This window comes from Sander vitreus, chromosome 13 (assembly GCF_031162955.1).
Source record: "Sander vitreus isolate 19-12246 chromosome 13, sanVit1, whole genome shotgun sequence".
Lineage (NCBI taxonomy): Eukaryota > Metazoa > Chordata > Actinopteri > Perciformes > Percidae > Sander > Sander vitreus.
Genome location: NC_135867.1, coordinates 25,124,219 through 25,145,016, shown reverse-complemented (window position 1 = coordinate 25,145,016; position 20,798 = coordinate 25,124,219). Strand labels below are relative to the sequence as shown.

The following is a 20,798-nucleotide window of genomic DNA, read 5'->3' as shown; positions in this document are numbered from 1 at the left end:
TCAATGTCTCTTCCCTTGTAGTTTGTGCCTTGCAGCCACAGTATGTTGATGTTCAATAGAGAGCCACCATATATGGACTTCAAAATGTAATTCACATTTAGCAATGGGCCATTAGATTGGGAAACTCAGTCAACCAGCTCATACATTCAAAGACAGCTTACAACAGTATGCTAAATATAACTCTTAAAGCAGCGAATGTTTGCTTTAAAAAGATGTGATGACTGAATGGATTCTGGTGAAAGGCACTTTTATTTATTTCATTTTCTGAACCCTAGATATGTGTCTGTCTGACAGCCTCAAAAACAAAATATTTAAAAAAAGAAAATGTTACAGCACTCTGTTCCATTGATATAAATGATAAACAAAATGCTTTAAATGGAATGTATTCAATCTAAATAAATTGAATACACTCAGAAGATTATGAGAAAATGTGAACAATTTAAGTAAAAAAACAAATGAATTGGATATGATAGGATATACAATCTAGAATAATTGAAGAAATTCTAACAACACTTTAAATAATATTTCCAAAAGACACTTATTTTGTTAGCTTGTTATCTTGGGTGAGATGTAAAGATGGTCATTTCACAGCTTTCTGCTTCTTTTGATTGTGCACCATATCACGTGTTGTATGCAGGTAGTGACATGACTCAGGTCTGACCCTGGAGATGCCGAAGAGACGAGATATCGTCGCCATTGTGTTGATCGTGTTGCCTTGGACACTGCTCATCACTGTTTGGCACCAGAACGCCATCACTCCTCTGCTTGCTACCCGGAAAGGTAAGTAAAGGGTCAAAGAAGTTAAGAGTAAGATCAGGAACATTTTTGCCATTAATATTTATCATAGCAACAAAGGTGCTTGTGTTACTTATATGGAGTTAGATTTGTGTCTTTATTACATGTGAGAAAATAAATTATCTGAGAGAAAAAAAAATGTTTGAGAGAAAAAGTTATCACACGGATAGCAAAAAAACATTTTATGAGAGAAAATGGCAGTGGCCCTTCCCCACTGCATGTGTAGCTTCCAACTCCTTTTTTGGACCTCGGGGACCCGACTGATCAGTCCGACTGCCTTTTCTGCCGACGGTCAGCCGTCTGGTTGGTGTATAACAGGCCTATGCCGGTGAATCGACAATGGTGTAATGATTCAGTTCGACTCCCATGACAAGACGATGCTCACCCGACTGGCCAATAGGAACGTGGCCCCGCCCATGATATTATTTTCACAGCGAGAGCAAAATCCTGACACGAGAGCAAGAAATTGTTTTGAGAGCGAGAAGAAAAACGTTTTGAGAGAAAATGTTTTCACACTGATAGCAAAAAATATATATATTTGAGAGTTTAAAAAAGTATTTTGAGAGAGATTTTATTTTCTCAGAAATAATTTAAAAAATTTCAAATTTATATTTTTTTATGTTCTATGAGAAAATACTTTCTCTCAAAACTTTTTTTAGTCTGAAATATTATTTTTTGCTATTAGTATGAAAACATTTTTTTTTTCTCTCAGATCATTTATTTTCTCGCATGTAATAAAGACACAAATCTAGCTCCATATACTTACAGCATTAAAGGGGTGATAGAATGCAAAACCGATTTTACCTTGTCATAGTTGAATAACGACAGTTCGGTGGGTAAATAGGACATACATAGAAGCTCAAAATCCCATTGATACCCCTTTCCTCTGCAAATCTCACATTTTGAAACTGCCACTGAAAACGGGCGAATCTGAACAAAGCTAAAAGTTGACGTCAGCATCTCAACTCCTAGTTTTTGTCACGCCCCAACATTTGCATTGGCTACACCACTGACCTGAGGTCAGCTTAGTCTTCTGAATCTAGCTAGGTCATGCAGATCTCCAGAGGTCCGCTATTTAATTACTAAATTCACTTCTGAGACTTTTTTATGCGAGAAATCAACTATGTAGAGGTCAAATATGGGCCGTTTTACGAAAATTGATGGCTAATTGCAAATTTTGTCCGACTGTGTGTCGCAGTTCAGCAGGAGCTCAGCAGGCTACGTGGTGCCGGTGCTGCCTCGCCGCCCAGTGTGTCCTACTTCATAGACCTCCGGCTCGCTGTGAGCTAGCTGGATCTCCGTCACGAAGGGAAGCTCCATACCCGTGCAAAGTCACCGTTTCTGGGTTACTGGACTATAAAAAGAAATCGGACACCATTGTTAGCTTTATAAGACCTTGGGGTAGATGTTATATAAGTGGTGTGATGAAATTCAAACTGTAAATATACTTGAATTATGCCGAAAGTGAAGCGAACTAGTCGCGATCTGTACACACAGGATTGAAGGGACAGTAGCAGCTAACGAAATCCCTAGCTAATGTTCACAAAAATGCATTCAATTGAAATCGGACCCCATTGTTAGCTTTATAAGACCTTGGAGTAGATGTTATACAAGTGGCGTGACGAAATTCAAACTGTAAATATACTCTAGTTATGCCAGCAGTTGGCAGCCAGCCCTGGTAGTCCAGTAGCCGAGAAACGGTGACTTTCACTGGGTGTGGAGGTTGCCGTTTTCTCATCCGACTATGTGGAGCTCCTAAAGTCCGACACATCTTACCAAATTTGCAATTAGCCATCAATTTTCGTAAAACGGTCCATATTTGAGCTATATATAGTTGATTCCTCGCATAAAAATGTCTCAGAAGTGAATTTAATAACAAAATAGCCCGACAAACAATGTATAACTTTGCAGTGTCTGAAATATGAGACCTGTTGTCTTGTCTCCAATGTGTTTCTATGGGGTTCGCTCAAACCAATCAGCGCGCAGCTCATCTAAATATTCATGAGTATACCATATTTGGGAGAAAAGCTCTTGTTCCAAATAGAGCCATATTCACAGGGTAGTTAAGGGCCTAATAAAATAGCATTCGGGCAATAAAATACCCTATATAATCATTCTATCACCCCTTTAATCTTTGTTTATGTGAATCGGTTAAAATATATAGATTTGTAACGATTGCAAGCAGCTGTGATAAAAAATTGAATCGCGATGTTTTAAAAATCGAATTATTCATGTTTTATTCATTTTTTGTTATTTAAGAAAAAATACAATTTCAGTTGCACTTTCAATAAGAAGACACATCAGTTTTTTTGCACAGTTTATATAAATAAAGAAATATTTTTTCTTCATTTGTCTACAGCTCATTCTGTTAACCAAATCATAAGAAAATCGTATTGTGAACTTAAAATAGTGAATCGTATGGAATTGTTGGTTGAGTGTATCGTTACGTCCTGTGTGTGTTCTAACCTCAGGGAACAATGTCACATTGAATCGATGCCATGAAGCCAGGGTGAGGATTGGGTCTGTTTACTGACATGATACGTGTTTAGCATAAAATTATCTACAGATTAAAGAGAGTCCACACTGTCTCGTATAAGACAAACTGTCAAGAAGAAACATAAATTCGGAATATACAATGTTTTCATGTAGGGGCATAGCACAAAATTCTCAAAATGCCTTCTCTATGGGCCCTTCCCCACATCCACAGCTGTTCATTCTAGTATCTTTTTGGGCCTTCCTCAGATGAGGGCCCTGGGTACTAAGTCCCATTTCCACCACCAGTCCAACACCCCTGGCTTCATGTAGCACAAGGTCCCATCTGTATTTGGAAGCACACAGAGGCTCACTGTAATCATGTGCCCTAGATGACAGACGAGACGGTCGCTCCAAATCCAGGAATACTTTTGCTTTCAAGGAGTCCTGCTCCCTTCAGAACCGGGACATCGTGGAGGTGGTGCGCACCGAGTATGTCTACAGCAGGCCTCCACCCTGGTCTGACACCTTGCCCACCATCCACGTTGTTACTCCCACCTACAGCCGGCCGGTGCAGAAGGCCGAGCTGACACGTCTGGCCAACACTTTGCTGCATGTGCCCAACCTGCACTGGATCCTGGTGGAGGACTCCCAGAGGAGGAGCACTCTGGTCAGCCGTCTCCTACAGGAGACAGCAGTCAACTACACCCACCTAAACGTGGAGACGCCTAGGAACTATAAGGTACGCGGGGACACAAGGGACCCCCGAATACCCCGGGGTACCATACAGAGAAACCTGGCCCTGCGGTGGCTCCGAGAGAGCTTCAGAGTAAACAGCAGCCAGCCCGGGATTGTCTACTTTGCAGACGATGACAACACATACAGTCTGGAGCTGTTTGAGGAGGTAAGGAGATGTATTGCAGAGCAAAACAAACAGGATGTAGAGCTGAATTTCTCGCTAAGAATGCAATGTCTCCTCCTCATCCTTTTACAAACATCTTACTTGTGTTGTGTAAAGATAATGGACGTAGCAGCAGTGTCATCACCCATTGGTTTGTGGACTAATGTTTTGAAGCCTCAAATTTGGCTATTTGGCCGTCGCCATCTTGGTTTTTTGAAACCGCCCGTGGCGATTTTTGGACAAGATGAGCCAGTGTTGTCCTGTTGTCTATATGGTTGCAATGGCGCTGCGTTAAGCTAAACACTAAAGAGGGGAAGTCATTAATTTTCAGCCGGCTGACTTGAGTCAACTAGCAGAGTTTTACCAGCGGGTAAACGAGGACCGTCGGGTAGGCTGTTGGCGGCATTCATCTGTATGTACGGCAGTACAGAAAATCTGCAAACTTTCTATAAGTTACCAGCTAGCTTGGTTGGCTAGGTGCCACAGAACACTGAACAAGACATTGTATGGCGACCAAAATGTTCCAATCAACTTTAATGACGTGAAAACAGACAAGGGTCAAAGTTTAAGATGAACAGGGACAACACCCAAAAACAAGTTCAAGGCTATTTTAATGTTCACAGAACCATGGTTAGCATTGCTAAGCCTCCGTCCTGATTGACAGGTCCTAAAGCATCCCCTGCTTTATCCTCTATTTTAAATAAATGGGACCATAATTTACTAAACGAACATCATGCTGTATTGAGGAAGACTCGAAACTAGGGATTGAGACCATAAACTCATTATGTAAATGCTTACTGAATTAATAAGTCAGGTGAGAAGTTGGGTCATTTTCTTGTAGATTTATATACAAGACAGTGTTCTTTTGGAACCAGTGGAGTCGGCGCCTGCTGGAAATTAGATAGAATGCAAGTTTAAGGCACATTGGCTTCACTTTTCAGACCTGGAAGTCCGTCCATTATTTTTACAGTCTATTGGGTGCCTTTAGCTAAATCGACATATAGTAGGGATTTATAGAAATTAAAATTACTCACATGGATGATCTCTGTCTCTGTTTAAACTACCAGATGCGTTCCACCAAAAAGGTGTCTGTGTGGCCCGTGGCCTTTGTGGGTGGCCTACGATACGAGTCGCCCAAAGTAAACACCTTGGGCAAGGTGTACGGATGGAAGACTGTATTCGACCCACACCGGCCCTTTGCCATCGACATGGCTGGGTTTGCAGTGAACCTGCGCCTCATTCTGTCTAAACCTCAGGCTTATTTCAAGTTACGTGGGGTGAAGGGAGGTTATCAGGAGAGCAGTTTATTAAAGGAGCTGGTCACTCTCAGCGATTTGGAGCCTAAAGCTGCTAACTGCACTAAGGTAAGAGAAGGAGGCTCTCTGAATAGGCAATAAAACAAGCTGTTTCTGTAAATGCTGCTTATGTAAGATGATGTGTCTTGAGATCCCTGGCTGTCATTACAATTTGTTCTTAAAGTCAATAAAGCTTACAGCCAACTCTCATACGCTTATAGCCCATTTAAAATATGCTACATTCTGCCTCTAGACATTGTGTAGCAAGTATGATGTAGTATATTACAACTGCACAGCATTGCGAGACAACATTTCTGTTTTAGTATTTTTATCATAGTGGCTGTATTTCTGCTTGTCTTCATCCCTTTCTTCTTACCCGCAGGTATTAGTATGGCACACACGAACAGAGAAGCCTGTGCTAGTAAATGAGGGCAAGAAGGGATTTACAGACTCTAATGTGGAGATATGACATATTTCATCTGACACAGGTAACAGCAGAGATTTAGAAATGCAAATTACAGCATTTACACACTGATTATTTTGGGGGATGGGCTAAAAGGGAGCATCTTAACTCATATGTGCACCATGAGATATGGACCTTACTTGAAGTAGCCTAGATGTCTGACCTTTCTATAACACATTTCAAGGTTTTTCTGATTAGTTATAAATATAAGTATTTTTAGCCACACTAACGGCGTGGCAATTTTGGTCTGCGAGTCGGTCCACCACATTGGTCAAAACTGAAATAGCTCAATGACTATTGGATGTATTGCCATGAACGTTTGTACAGACATTCACTGTCCCCAGAGGATGAATCATATGGACTTTGGTGACCCCCTGAGCTTTCATTTCAAGGTTCAAAGTCTTTATTTATCATGTACACAACAATAACAGGAAGTCATTGACAAGAAAATTGTAGGCACCAGGCTCCCTCCAACAATACTAATAAAACATGTCAATATGTGTATCTAACACAAGGTAGTGCAAGTTAAAATAATGAATAAAATATAACATAATATAAAAAATAAAGTATTATAAAGTAGACAATAATTGCGATGAATATAGTGTAAACAGGAATGTAGCATAATGAGGGTATTAAATATATACAGATGTAAACAGAATATTTTGTACAGACGTTCATGGTCCCCAGAGAATACATTTTATGACTATGGTGATCTTCGTATTTTTCCTTTAGTCAAAATCATAGCCATCCTCACGTCAAAATTTGAATTTGTCCAATACTTTGGTTTGTGACCAAATACCTGCAAAACTAATGATATTCCCATCAGCCTCAGTTTACTTGGTTAGTGCTAACTAGCATATGTTGCATGCAAACGTGCTAATATACTAAGATGACGAGCATGGTAAACAATATGCCTACTTAGCATTAGCATGTTAGCATTGTCATTGTGAGCATGCTGAAGTTAGCGTGGCTGTAGACTCTTAAAAGTACTGCTTCTAACATGGGTCTTGTTTCCTTGTTGTCTGTCCTTTCAGGGGCATTTCATACATTTGGATTCTACCTGGATTCAAACCAACCTCAGAGCTCCTTAAATAGCAACAGCCAGGGTCAGAAATATTATCACAGCACAGTAGGGTGCACTTCACCACCGCTTTGAAATGGAGGCACACCTGTCCACCCCAGGAGGCAGCACGAGCCATGTGCTTGAACGGACTACAGAGTATCAAAGCACAACTGCACAAAAGCCAGCCGCCCCGTTCTGCTCAGAGCACTGGCTAATGCGAGACACTGGTGGGAGTTGCCAAAAGGAGCTTGCTCACTGAGGTCTCCTCGGAGGGCTAAGACAAAGGATGATACGCGATTTAAACTGCAGGAAGAGATGGCACTGCACGCAATAAAGAGCCCTCTGAGCGCAGACAACACCAGCCAACCATCCAATCAGCATTAAATAGGGCCCTTTTGTTCTGAAAGTCTGGCTGTCCGGCACAGGGCTGCACAGAGGAATAAAAGGGGCCCTTGTCTTACGTGAGTCAGCACTGACTGACAGACTGCACTGAGGGGATCTGAGCCCTCCCCGCTTGTACTGTACAACACTGAGCTATTTAGATAGCCCCCCGAACCCAGCATTAATTGGAGGTCTTGTAACGCCTTTACACACATTCACACATTCTCAACTGTCAAACTGCACATGGTGAGCACACGGACACACATGCACTCAAAAAACGCGGAGCAATGATTTATTACAGTTTAACAGCAATGTCCTCTCTTACAGTCATTTACTCCAAGCTCTTGTTTATTCCTGTTATGCTGTAACACTACTGAGGTCTACTCACATTTAAGAGAAGATTCAGTATTCCTAGGGTCCTGTCTACTTCATAGACATCTTTGTAAGCTAATTAAGATCCCACTGAGTGAACAGAATGTTTCTACGCAGAGTTATTTATTGTTTCAGAGTAGCTGGTGGTACCGTTCACTTCGAACCGTCGTGAGCTATGCATGTGCGAATCAATGGGATATGAAGCCAATACTCTGGATGTGCATCCTTTCACATGTGCTGTATGCCGTATTACACAACCTAATTATTTCCACCATGGATGGCTGGCTTGCAAGTGCTGATTTCATACCCCATTGACTTGCAGTGGCACTGCTTACAAATGCGAATGTTCCCAGACTCTGTTACTGTTAGGAGTTTTCTCAGTTATCGACGTGTCAGGCATCTGAAACCTTGCACGTTCCCTCAAAGATAAGGGTCTGATGTTGCTACAATGCTGCTTGTGTTTCATATGAAACACTCCTGCTCAGATTTTCCCATAAGCCTAGTTTTTGTTTTACCTGTCCATTTCAATAACTGCATTATGCAGAATATTCACACAAGCAATACAAATCTAACAACAATATCAAATATAACTGTCATCCCAAACAGGATCTTAAGAGAAAATGTATGGGTGAGAGAATATACTTGGTAATTGAGCTCTATGTGTAAAGAGTCACTGTAACTAAAGGTACTGTATGTATATAGCTATAAACTGCTCCCATACGAACATGCCTGTCTTTGTTTTTCATATTGGTCTGTGTGTATGTATGAAGATTTTATGGTATTATATCATACAGTGACCATGATATTAACAATACGCTATCCCTGAATTTGAAGTTTTGACCTGATGTTATAAGCACTTTGTAAATCTATGTCAATAGAGGTGATGACAGTCACTGGATGTCTGCTGCCATGCCAAGATCATGAGTGTCCTCAAATTGGACCTTGTAGTCACCCTCCTGCTCTTCAAACACAATGACCTTATTCATTTAAACAGAAGAAAGTGAGAGACAAAGAAGAGAGAGTTAGAGCTTTGAGACATGACTCTGACTTGCTGTTTTTACACATTGTAATTAAAATAAAATGATCTCTGAAGTCTAATATAATGCAAAAGGAATAGATTTGGGAAACGTGTTTATTCATTTTGCCGAGAGTGACTTTAGGAAGATCGATACCACTCATGTCTGTATGCTAACGATGAAGCTAGAGCCAGTGGCCGGTTAGCTTAGCTTAGCATAAAGACTGGGAACAAATGGAAAGAGCTAGCCTGGTTCTGTCCAAAGGTTAAAATGTTTTGCCTACTAGCACCTCTAGCAGCTTCCTAATTAACATGTGATATTGTGTTTGTTTAAACCAGACAAAAAGTGTAACAACACATTGTAGACTATTTCTCAGGCAGACTATGGATGATCCAAATGACATGTGACGTGTTAATTAGTGAGCTTTAGATGGGCTCTTAGGAAGATTTTGTTACCAGACAGCATCAGGCTAAGCCTGGTTGACACCAGACCCTTCTCAGTTGTAACTGAGAGTGGGTCTGGGCAAGCTTCATTCACAGCTCATTTCCAAAGGGGCGTCACCAACGGACGCCGCTCAAATGCCTCTGGGCGCAATTGGATAGTCCTTCAACCAATCAGAACGATGATCCGGGTGATGTTGCAGCGACAGCGGCATCAACAGGTTGCTGCGCTTCGGTGCAGTAGCCGTCATGTTGAATGTAAAGAAAAAGCTGCTTTCCATCGCTGCGCTATCGTCATCGTGTAAAGCCCGCTTCACCGGTTACGATTGGTGTAAAGCCTGCCTCAGCGGTTGCGATTGGTGTAAAGCCTGCCTCAGCGGTTGTGATTGGTGCCTCGATTTGGAAATGGGCTTGAATGGGCTCTTGGCCAGGCTGACTTGCAGAGCAAATCTCAAATTTGTCGGAAGTTCGTCAGGGTTTTCCCAGGCTACATCAGGCTAGCTGTTCACCCCTGTTTCTAGTCTTTATGTTAAGCTAAGCTAATGGTAGCTTTGAGTACAGACCATAGACTGTATAAAATGTGGATGTAGTCTCTGTGACACCACGCATAGGTTTCTGAAGAGCCAAAATGAAGGTTAAAGTGGCCACACCCGATGCCGCCGGCCTTTGACATCATTTCAATACAGTTGTCATGCTGGGAGAAATTAACAATACAGACCAAAACCATTTTTTTGTACCAGGCTGTAAACATGTTTATTTCTGCTGTAAAGTTAGGCATTTTAACATGGAGGTCTGTGGGGATTGACTCCCTTGCCATCTTTGAATGGCCCTTTGGAGGAAGTGCAGTTTTTGGCAGTTCCGCATTGGCTTCATTTTTCAGCACCGGAGGTTGCCGCTTGATACAGACATGAGAGTGGTATCAATCTTCTCATCCAACTCAGCAAGAAGGCAAAGCATATTTCTAAAAAATGTTGAACTATTCCTCTAACAAATGGCAGTTTGTGCACAACTGTACCTGATTATGTCCACTGTTGAGAAAGGGACCGGGGAGATAGAGAGTCTGCTGGGGACCAATTGACCAGTAGCGGCCCAGATTCAGCCCATTGATAAATACAACACCTTTCTCCCATCCCTGCGGACCCAAAGACAATTCCATGATTTCACATTTTAGTTTTCATACAAACACACACACAAAAATGTACATAGCATAACAATTATTTGTTTCATTTAACTTACTGGCAGCCTCATAAATGTGTCACTCGGATACCCGTATGCAAACAGCCTCCCCATGAAAAATCCAGGGAAGCTCGGAGTTTTAGGGAGAGTTTTCCAAGGTGCCTGATAAAGACTGAAATAAGGCATCCACTTCAAACACACTATAAGATCATAATGAAAGTGATATGCAATGCTTTAGATTCAATAAAGCGTACAAACCTATCAATAAAGCTGGGTTTCATATCCAGGCTGTATATTGTGAATTCCCGCAAGGGGATATTGTTTAATAAAATGTCTCCCACAAGGCCTGCAAGAACACAAATCAAAATTGGCTTGTACACTACCCACTGAGTGCTTGAGTGATTTAATAGCAGGCATAGCAAGGTACTGCATATTGTCGATCACCTTTATGTTGTTTGTCAAGGTCCCTTCCATGGTGAACTCGCCCACAGTTTTCCACCAATAAACTTAAGGTACGCTGTCCCTGTAGGGATTGATTGCCTTTATGTCTTTTGTAAGTTTTAACAGCCAACACTTCAGCATCCATCACATCTGATAACTGTGAATGATGTTTATTGGACATTTGCCTTCAAGGTCCAACTTGATGCCATACCTTACCATCAGGAACCGCCAGCTCCAGGCTTTGGCGCTTGAAAAGACCAATGTAGCTTCTGTCGACAAACACCTAGGAAGAAAAATATGGCCGTCACATACATTATATTACAGTGCATACCACATAAAGTCTTCTTCACTTGAATGAAATATCTCAAAAGTGGCTTCAAGTTTGCCAACTACTATCACCACTAGTCATCGCCTTTAAACAACTTCTATGTGCTGTATTTCGTCATTGTTGTGAAATGTGTACTGTAGGCTTACCAACAACATGCACTGACTCCTAAAAGCCCTGACTGTTAAAGGAACAATTCAACATTTTGTGAAATGCACTTGCTGTCTTGCTGTAGGTTAGATAAGATTATTACAGCCAGGCGACAGTTAGCTTAGCATAAAGAATAAAAACAGGGGGAACAGCTAGCCTGACTCTGTCAACCTGTAACGAAACCCACCCACCAGCACATCTGTGATATATCTCATATCTTACATCTGAAGTCTCCGCCAATATCTCACGGTGACAACAAGTCTCTCGGAAGTCACTGCACCTGGCCAAGAAATGATCTGACACATAAGTCCCTGTAAAACCACAATTTGTCACTTCCTTTTTTTTGCGGACAAGATATATAAGTAGTGCATAATTAGTGAGTTTACGAAGTGATGGTACAACCTTTTTTTCGGAAAGAGTCAGGTGAGCTCTTTACCCCTGCTTCCAGTTTTTATGCTAAGCTAACAGCTGCTGGCTCTAGCTTAATGTTTTGTGTAAATATATAAGAGTTGTATCGATGTAACATCTAACTTGCGGTAAGAAAGCATATTTCAAGAAATGTCAAACTTTTCCTTTAAGTTTTGTTTCAGCAACTACAAACACATCAAGGATCATGTTTAATGGCAATCACATGTATTATACACGTATATTGCGTAATGTCAGTGCGAGTGAGAGCATGCCATCATGTAGGCTACAATGAGGACTCACTAAGGCGCGGTCTCGGACGTTGTCTCCCGACTTCAATGATCCTCCACTGGAGATGGATGTCTCATACAGCGTGTATCCATAGGACTGGCCATTCCTGTTGTTCACAGGCAGATTCTCCATGCTTAATGGCTTTAGTGACTTAATTGGCTGCAAAAAAAAAAATAAAAAATGAAAACAAAAATAAATTCATCTCCTTGATTATAAAGCACAATTCTTTTCTTTACACATATAGGTACAGGATAAAACATACCCCCTCAGTGAAGCGCAAAGCATCCCATAATGACAGATGCTGGTACATGATAGCTGGTTCATAAGCCTCCCTGTAATGCAGGGCTGGCATGTCAGGGAAACTGTCTCCACCTGCACAGAAAGGACAAAGACAACATCAGGCACATCATGTACTCACAAACTTCATTCTCATTTCAATTTAGTGTTTAACTTACTGTTGTATCGAGAAAGCAAATCCCTAAGGAGGTGGTACTTTGGAGTGTACTCCCCAGCTTCAGACAAGGGAGCGTCATAATCTGAAAAGCATCATAGTGTAACAGATTAACTATCATCTGCTGCCACCTGCTGGGTGTTGAGGTCAATGCTGTTCTGTACATGGAACATATTCTCCAGTTCTGAATTGGCAGTGTTTTGTCAATAAAATAAAATCTTTGTAAATTTGCATTAAAGACACCTCTAGTTTGCATTGCAAGACCTTCCTCCACAGCGCTGCGGAAGAGGGTCTGGCTAGTCCACACAGCATTTCGGGATGGGAGAAAAACGTACTCTGGTTTATTGGCATTTCTTTGAACCAATCACAATCGTCTTGGGCGGTGGCAACGGTGCCTCTGCAAAATAGCCTCTGGAAGGAACTTGTTTTGGTGGAACGTGTACGTTCTAAAATTGTTTTAGTCGTGTAACAGAAAACTCAGATTGGACAGATAGTCTAGCTGGCTGTCTAGATTTACCCTGCAGAGATCTGAGAAGCAGTTAACCATAGTCCTCAGAAATCCACCAGAGTTTAAAATGCCACTCAAAGGAAGCGGAAAAGACCGGCCGAAAAGAGGGACATCCGGCGACGGCAACGGAGCAATCCCGGAAGTGGAACGTCATGAATATAGACTAGTTTGTTTGTGATACAGCACACACACAGAGGAACTAACCATAGCTAGGGACCAATGCTTTGTAGGAAGGATCAGCAAGGGCACCGCTCATGAAGCCAAAACTGGAGCCTCCATGGAACATGTAGAGGTTAACAGACATGCCTCGCCTCAGGATTTCTCTCACGGTGGACACCATATCTGACAAGAAGTTCAAAATGTTCACTGTTCAACAAATTGACTCCTTAAAAACATAAAGTTCATAAATCACTGCTGACCTCTGCGTCAGAGGCTACAATAACCAATAATACCAAAGTAGGTTGGCCCTGACTTTCACATTTGCATTTACAAAGAACACTGTTGGCGTGTAGCTGGCGTTCCTCATGCAAAAAGCAAAGCAGTAGGAACAGAAAGCATTTCTTTACAGTGGTTAAAAGTGACATGACATTAAATATTGCTGGTGAGATACAAAGAAATGTTTTATTAGATTAGATTAGGTTAAATTCAACTTTGTCATCGTGCAGTGTACGAGAGACAGCGAAATGCAGTATTAAGTGGCCTACTGTATGACAAAGGACAGAAAGTGACTTATCTGTTTTGATGGGTGTAAGAAACTAAAAGCTAAGTGAGCGTTTAGACCAAAAACATCCTTGCGTTGAGTAGGTTTTAGTGCAGGATTGGGTTTTACCAATGTGTGCTTTTTGTGCTTTTTCTGATACCAGTTTTTCTGTAAGTACATCTGCAGATTGTTTGTGTCAAAAATTGCTTTAAAAAGTGGTGGCAGTCAAAAAGCCACAAACAGCATTTAGACTAAGGATAACTTTATATTCTCCAGGGAATTCCATCAACCCCAAATACTATCCAATTATGTTTGCTTCAATATAAACCTCCATTATATCTACTGTATGTAAGAGCCATTTCTTTACAAAGAAGTTGTATCCCAATGTGTTTTTTTAGTTCTATTTCATTAGATACAGTAGTTGATGGCGAGGAAACAGGAAGTGAGGGAAGAGAGAAAGGGGTATGTCATGCAACAAAAGCTCCATAGCAGTTATATGGTCTGCACATTAACCATTCAGCTCCCAAGGTACACCCCAGTAGCAGATACTGCAACACTTATCCCAAGATTTAGCTTGATCTTGGGCCAAACAGTGCAGTATGAAAACAAAATTTCCCTTCAGACAACAATCAGTCCAGGGATGACCCAGGCGAATTAAGAGTAAGAGGTAAGCACTGATAGAAATGTGTCTTTTTCATCTCTAAAGCCACTGAAAACAAGGAGAGCCTTCCTTACCCTCTGAGGGAAGCACATGGTGGAGGTCACCCCACACATCATACCAGCCGGTCCAGTAGTCCATCACCAGGATGGGGCTGTTGGGCTGACAAACAGCACAGAAAAGGCCCACACTATTATACCATTAACTCACTGTCCCTTGTTTTCATAGACTGTATAATAATAATGGACAGAGCGTGTGTGACGTCACCCATTGGTTTGTGGAGATCTGCTAGGAGTCGTTGAGTTTGCCGTTACGGGCGCAGCCACCCTGGTTGAGGATGTGACGATTTTAGACGAGAGGGAGGAGTGAGGGAGGAGCCACGTTACGTTACACACTTTCACTGGCAATCACATCATAGCCATGTCCTAAAACACCCCCTGCTTTATCGCCGATTTTAAAATCAACGAGAGCATAATTCAAAACATGAACATCATTCCGTGTTGCAGAAGACTTAAAAATAGCGATGGATACCATAAACTCATTTTGAAAATGTTTACTGAGGTAATAAATCAGGTGAGAAGTGGGTCGTTTCTCATAGACTTCTACAGAAACCGACCTTCTTTTGCAACCGCACGTGTCGCCCCCTGCTGGAATTCAGATAGAAAGCAGGTTTAAGGAGTCTCCCCCTGCTGGAATTCAGACAGAAAGCAGGTTTAAGGAGTCTCCCCCTGCTGGAATTCAGATAGAAAGCAGGTTTAAGGAGTCTCCCCCTGCTGGAATTCAGATAGAAAGCAGGTTTAAGGAGTCTCCCCCTGCTGGAATTCAGATAGAAAGCAGGTTTAAGGAGTCTCCCCTGCTGGAATTCAGATAGAAAGCAGGTTTAAGGAGTCTCCCCCTGCTGGAATTCAGATAGAAAGCAGGTTTAAGGAGTCTCCCCCTGCTGGAATTCAGATAGAATACAGGTTTAAGGAGTCTCCCCCTGCTGGAATTCAGATGGAATGCAGGTTTAAGGCATTTGCAGCACTTCGCCGAACCGGATGCATTGTCCATTAATATTATACAGTCTATGCATGTTTCATTAACTGTATATTTGGCGTCTTTAGTGCCAGACAGTGAAGTGATGTGTAAAGGTAAGATACACACCTGGATAGCATTCAGATCCTGGATGTCTCTCTGATTAAGCTTCTGCAGCTTCAATGATCTGATGGCTACAAGATGGGAGATCACAAGGTGAGCTGTGTGTGTGTGTGTGTGTGTGTGTGTGTGTGCGTGCGTGCATGCGCGTGTGCGTGTGTATTAGGGCTGAACGATTAATCGTTTTCAAATCAAATTCGCTACTTAAAAGAATGCGATTAGCTAATCGTGAAGATTGAATTGAATGTTCGGTTTTGTATTGCTCTTTTTTATTATTATATTTACTGTTATTTCATAAGATAAATGCTGGATAATGTTACATATCACCGATTCAATGTTCCTTGCTTATTAAAAGAAAAACACTTTTTGCGGGCAATTCTTATCTATGTTCTCATCCTTGCATAAGAATATAGAGCCGTTTTGGTGGCGTCTCATGTTATAATGCTCCGTGACATGTTGTATCTGTTACACAGGGAATATTGAACTTTAGCTAAACTTAAAAAAGAAAAATCGCAAATTGAATCGCAATATCTGGCAGAAAAATCGCACTTCGAGTGTGTATGTTTGTATGTTTTTGTGTGTATTATTGAAAGACTGTACCTCCATCCACACCCCCCGAATTTATTGTGTTGTGGTTGTCTGACGTGAGCAAGAGCTCGCTGATCCCTCTGGACTCTAAGGCCTTTCGAATTCAAACAAAAATATCACAAAAGAAGGTACTTACAGAACATCATCCAATTAATCCATTCTATCAGTATCAGTCTCTATTCATGCATGTGTGTTTTAATGTAGAGTTATGGGAGCATTTTAATTAAGCAAGCCTGTCACATCACCTCTTTAATAAACAGCATGTAACTGTCATCCTTTGCAAAGGATCCATACTCGTTTTCCACCTGCACTGCAATAATGGGACCTCCTTTCTTGAACTACAAAACATAAACACATTTTTTTTATTCTTCTTAAGGATGACAAGTTAAACAATCTGGAGCTATAACGGATTTGTTTTCAGCTTTAGAGACAAAAAGTAACCTGCAGTGGAACCACTTTTGGTATAAGTTTGTCGAAAAAAGCATTGACAGCCTGAGCAAAGCCTGGGTGAGTCGTCCTCAGTCTCATGCTGCCATCACGGAGGAGCCAGCTGCAAAGAGACGGAAAATAAGATGCTTAGTTAGGATTAAAGCCACGGAGATGCGAGAATAGCAAAGGCACAGAGGACAAAGCATCACACACTGGTCAAGTCTTCCCAGCGATGGAATGTAACTAAATACATTTACTCAAGTGCTGTACTTTAAGCTATAGTGCGTAGTTTCTGTCGACCCCCATGAGGAATTCTAATGGCCCTGACACACCAACCCGATTTTCGGCAGTCGGACAGTCTGGCGTGGTCAGTGAGACCCGCATCTGTTCGTTGTGTTCCGTGCCGTCGTCATTTTGGGCGACCTGACTCGCTGGGTCGGAAGGCGGGCAGTCGGACTCAATGGCCAATCTGATTGGTAGAGTGCTAACCCGGAAATGACGAGCGGGATGAGCCTGATGAACGCCTCTCAAAATCTGACGAAAATCTTTTCAACTGACCTTTGTCGATCTGAAATGAAGACAGATTCAGCAACTGCACGGCCTATTTCTCTCTTAAAATGTTTTCAGAAACACGTTTCGGTGAACTATCTTCGTATAATATGAGATCGTATTCTGAACGAAGCCGCCATTATGCCCGGTTGTAAAATCCAGGAGAAGCCAGACCCACGTGATGCGTTTGTCAGCTGCTGGTTTAAATTTTTTGGCCGACAATACAGATTAGCGGCGCCTGCTTTTATGGAGACGTATTACGTCTCGCGCACACGCAGCGCGTACTCTCAAGTCGGCGTCGCTTCGGTGTGTTCCGAGGCACTTTTTTTGACCAACTCGGGGAGGCAGCCAGTCAGGTTGGTGTGTCAGGGGCTTAAGAAATGACAACAAAACTTTGGCACGTCCACATGATACAAGCCTTCCGTGGTCGCGTACCGCCCACCACCCCTCCTCCATGCTAGTAGCCAAGGTGGACACGGAGGATTAAAAAAAGCTGATAGTCTTAATTAGCTTTGTAGCAGCTCAATTGGCAATGGCTTGAATGTAACGGACGTTCATTAATATCAAAAAGTTACACACTAAAGCTTTAAGGACAAATTGGAGGTACTTGTACTTTACTTGAGTCTTTCCTTTTCATGCCACTTTCTACTTCTACTCCGCTACTTCTACTCCGAGAAATATTGTACTTTTTACTCCACTACATTCATCTGACAGCTTTAGTCACTAGTTACTTTACACATTAAGATTGTTGCACATAAAACACATGTAGTTTATAAAATATGATGTTTTATTATAAATTAAAGTACCCAACAATATAACGGCCTACAAGTCCAGCTGAAATGATTAGACCATTAAACACACAACTGTTTGGATCCTTTACACTCTCTACAATGGGAGGATTTTTCTGCATTGAGTACTTTTACTTGTAATACTTTAAGTACATTTTCCTGATGATACTTACATACTTTTACTTAAGTAACATTTTCAATGCAGGACTTTTACTTGTAACAGAGTATTTTTTTACAGTGTGGTATTAGTACTTTTACTTAAGTACAGGATCTGAATATTTCGTCCATCACTGAGTCTTCTCTTACAGAAAGATGTGACTTTTTCAGCCTGATTGTACTCAACAAAAAAAGATATCAATTTGTGGTTCAGATCAAGTTGCTTTTGTGCTGTCGAGGTGAATTCACTTACAAATTGCATTTCTTATACTGGGACATGAACTAGTAAGAGCTTTTTGAACAAACATTGGACAGACTTTGGGCAATCCTTCTTTAATACATACACAGGAAATCGGGATTTCTATATGCAAGCAATACTTAATACATTTTTCCTCAAATAGTCATTTGTAAAGAATACTAACATTACCTTGGCAGTCCTCCTAGGTCCAGCTCAGAGGAAATGTATGGGCCTGGGCGTAAAATCACCCACAATCCCAATTCAGCAGCAAGACTGATATAGCCTCTGAAACTCAGACGGAGAAGATAATGAATAAGCTTTTTTTCTTTTATATCTGCGCAAACATAAAGTTTTGACCCCAAGTAGGACCTCATATCTCGTTGTTTGAGGAGAGTGAAATGTGCTTGGCAACAACAGCGGCAGTACGGATGCGTCACATCGCTCCTCACTTATCACCTCTGTGTCATTATTGCTTGATATGCTGCTGCTGTTGTTGGGGAGAAGCTGCTGTTGTCAGGTGGGACCTCTCTGCCTCTAGCATGTCCCCTGAGCACCCGGGCTTAGACTATGAGAAGAGTATTCTCAACACACCTTAGAGCAGGTAATGTTAGAAAAGCTATGTGTAGAGTAGGGCTGCACGATATGAGGAAAATATTCAAAGCGTGATAACATTGTTGAATATTGCGATAACAATATTACTTGTGTTTATTGAGCAAGTTCATATCGCAATGATGATTAAAAAACTGATATATTGTGCAACCCTAGTGTAGATGGGATAGGGGTTTTCATTATGATTATGGACATGTCTAAGTTGCATATTTGGTTTAATGAGAGCGTGGGCTGTACTCCCATACGCAATGCACTGTATGTCGATTCATCATGAGTGTGTTTTGTATTCAGGTCAAGCAAGAGTCACACTCCTGCTTACATTAAATCCAGCTGTGTGTGGAAGTTGAAGATCCCTCTCTCCGGCTGGTGCAGACTCCACGGCACGTACCTGCAAGGATGCAGGACGTTCTCTGTTAACATTTAAGCGGTGACCAGACGTGAGAACCAAAACACAGAACCATAGCAGGTTTTCCTACGTAGTGAGGGTGTTGATGCCGCAGGCCTTCATTTTCATCAGGCGGTCCCTCCAGTAGGCCCTGGGCACACGGAAATAGTGGATGGACCCCCCGAGGATGCGGAAGGGCTCTCCCCCCAGGGTGAACTGGGACGAGTTGGCACTCAGACCCACCTTCCTGCTCATTCTTCGTCCCCCTGCTGGCATGCTGGGACAGGGGTTTTATTGTGTCACACTCACATAATATTGCACATAGGCTATTGTGCTTGAATAGACCACATGACATGTTGCTAGGAATTTGCAGACGTCTTGTGTTGGAAAACACAAGCACAAAGGAGCAGGAACGTATTCGGATTTAGAGGCAAGATAGACTTCAACAGATGATTAGCACTCCATATTCACTTTTTAAAATGATATATAGCTTATGCTACTTTTACTTTATATATTTTTCTATAACAACCTTTTATCCTGTGAAGTCCCCAGAGTTCACCAGAGAAATCTGTGACTTATGTACCTACTTATGTGAGGTATAGTGAAAATTGTTTCACTTCATAGTAGCTTTACCTAATATTATGGCCCCACTATGATATTCCTATTTGCTGTGCAGTTTCTGTGACAATAGGCTATAGGATGATGACACTTAATTGTCTCGAACCAGATCCATACAGAGACTTTACAGCATTGCTATTTTAATTTAGCGGATCATTAATTCACTGCATTAGGTACAAGCACTCGCAAAGTAGTGAGAACTTTCACTTACCCAAGATATCTGTACATGATGAAGCCGACAATGCACAGGCATATGAGTGCATATTTCCTTTTGTGCGCATTTCTTATCCTCCAGACAACCATCGAGAGGATGTGCGATCTCCTCCCGTGATACACACAGGCAGCGGTCGAGTTGAGTTTACAGCCGCTTTTAGAGCACAGACGAACGCATGATGCTGCTGCCATGAACAACGCACCGCCTCGTGGGTGTGCCCCTGTGCAGAGCCACGGAAATCAAACACACCTCATAACATAACACACTTTGCATGTATGTCTGTATTGCATTACTCTTTGGTTTGTAAATATAGGTGAGGATGACGAAATAAGTACATCCAATATAATTATTTTTTGATTAGTATATTGCTTTAATAAAACATAACACTTTTAAACTTTGTTCAAAATATAAACATATTTATTATGGACACATTTTGTATATTATATCAACATCTCTGAAGTTAAGAATAATGGGTGACACACACATATATATATATATATATATATATATATATATATATATATATATATATATATATATTACACACTTATTCTATATAGGCTGCAAAGATCAGAAAAGACAACGAAGATTATTTAATGGTGGTGAATAGGAATAGGTGAATAGAGTATTACTAAAGCCTTATTAATGCATTATTTTCAACTGAATGCATATCGAATAGTGTAATACAATCATACACACATACACAAACGTTTACAATTATTATTTCAGGGCGTTATTTCCAATTTTGTAACAGTTATGTGTGGTAAATGCTGCGTTACCTACATCT

The 20,798-nt window shown here is 41.4% G+C and overlaps 2 protein-coding genes across 2 annotated transcripts; one reads left to right on the top strand and one right to left on the bottom strand.

Moving 5' to 3' along the window:
* Nucleotides 1-668: 668 nt before the first annotated feature.
* b3gat1b (beta-1,3-glucuronyltransferase 1 (glucuronosyltransferase P) b) lies at nt 669-5,932 on the top strand. The gene is made up of 4 exons (XM_078265988.1): nt 669-780; nt 3,660-4,171; nt 5,236-5,532; nt 5,846-5,932. Exons 1-4 carry the CDS (start codon nt 669-671, stop codon nt 5,930-5,932), a joined length of 1,008 nt encoding a protein of 335 aa, XP_078122114.1.
* A 963-nt stretch (nt 5,933-6,895) lies between these two features.
* Nucleotides 6,896-20,217, bottom strand: LOC144528155 (beta-galactosidase-1-like protein 2). The gene is made up of 19 exons (XM_078266631.1): nt 20,009-20,217; nt 19,271-19,456; nt 19,114-19,182; nt 18,375-18,470; nt 16,467-16,575; nt 16,271-16,363; nt 16,038-16,119; nt 15,447-15,511; nt 14,381-14,465; nt 13,150-13,287; nt 12,442-12,522; nt 12,249-12,358; nt 11,999-12,145; nt 11,027-11,098; nt 10,819-10,897; nt 10,633-10,720; nt 10,435-10,546; nt 10,214-10,330; nt 6,896-8,719 (listed from the first exon to the last, which is right to left on the bottom strand). Exons 1-19 carry the CDS (start codon nt 20,200-20,202, stop codon nt 8,633-8,635), a joined length of 2,010 nt encoding a protein of 669 aa, XP_078122757.1. The 5' UTR covers nt 20,203-20,217; the 3' UTR covers nt 6,896-8,632.
* Nucleotides 20,218-20,798: the final 581 nt, after the last annotated feature.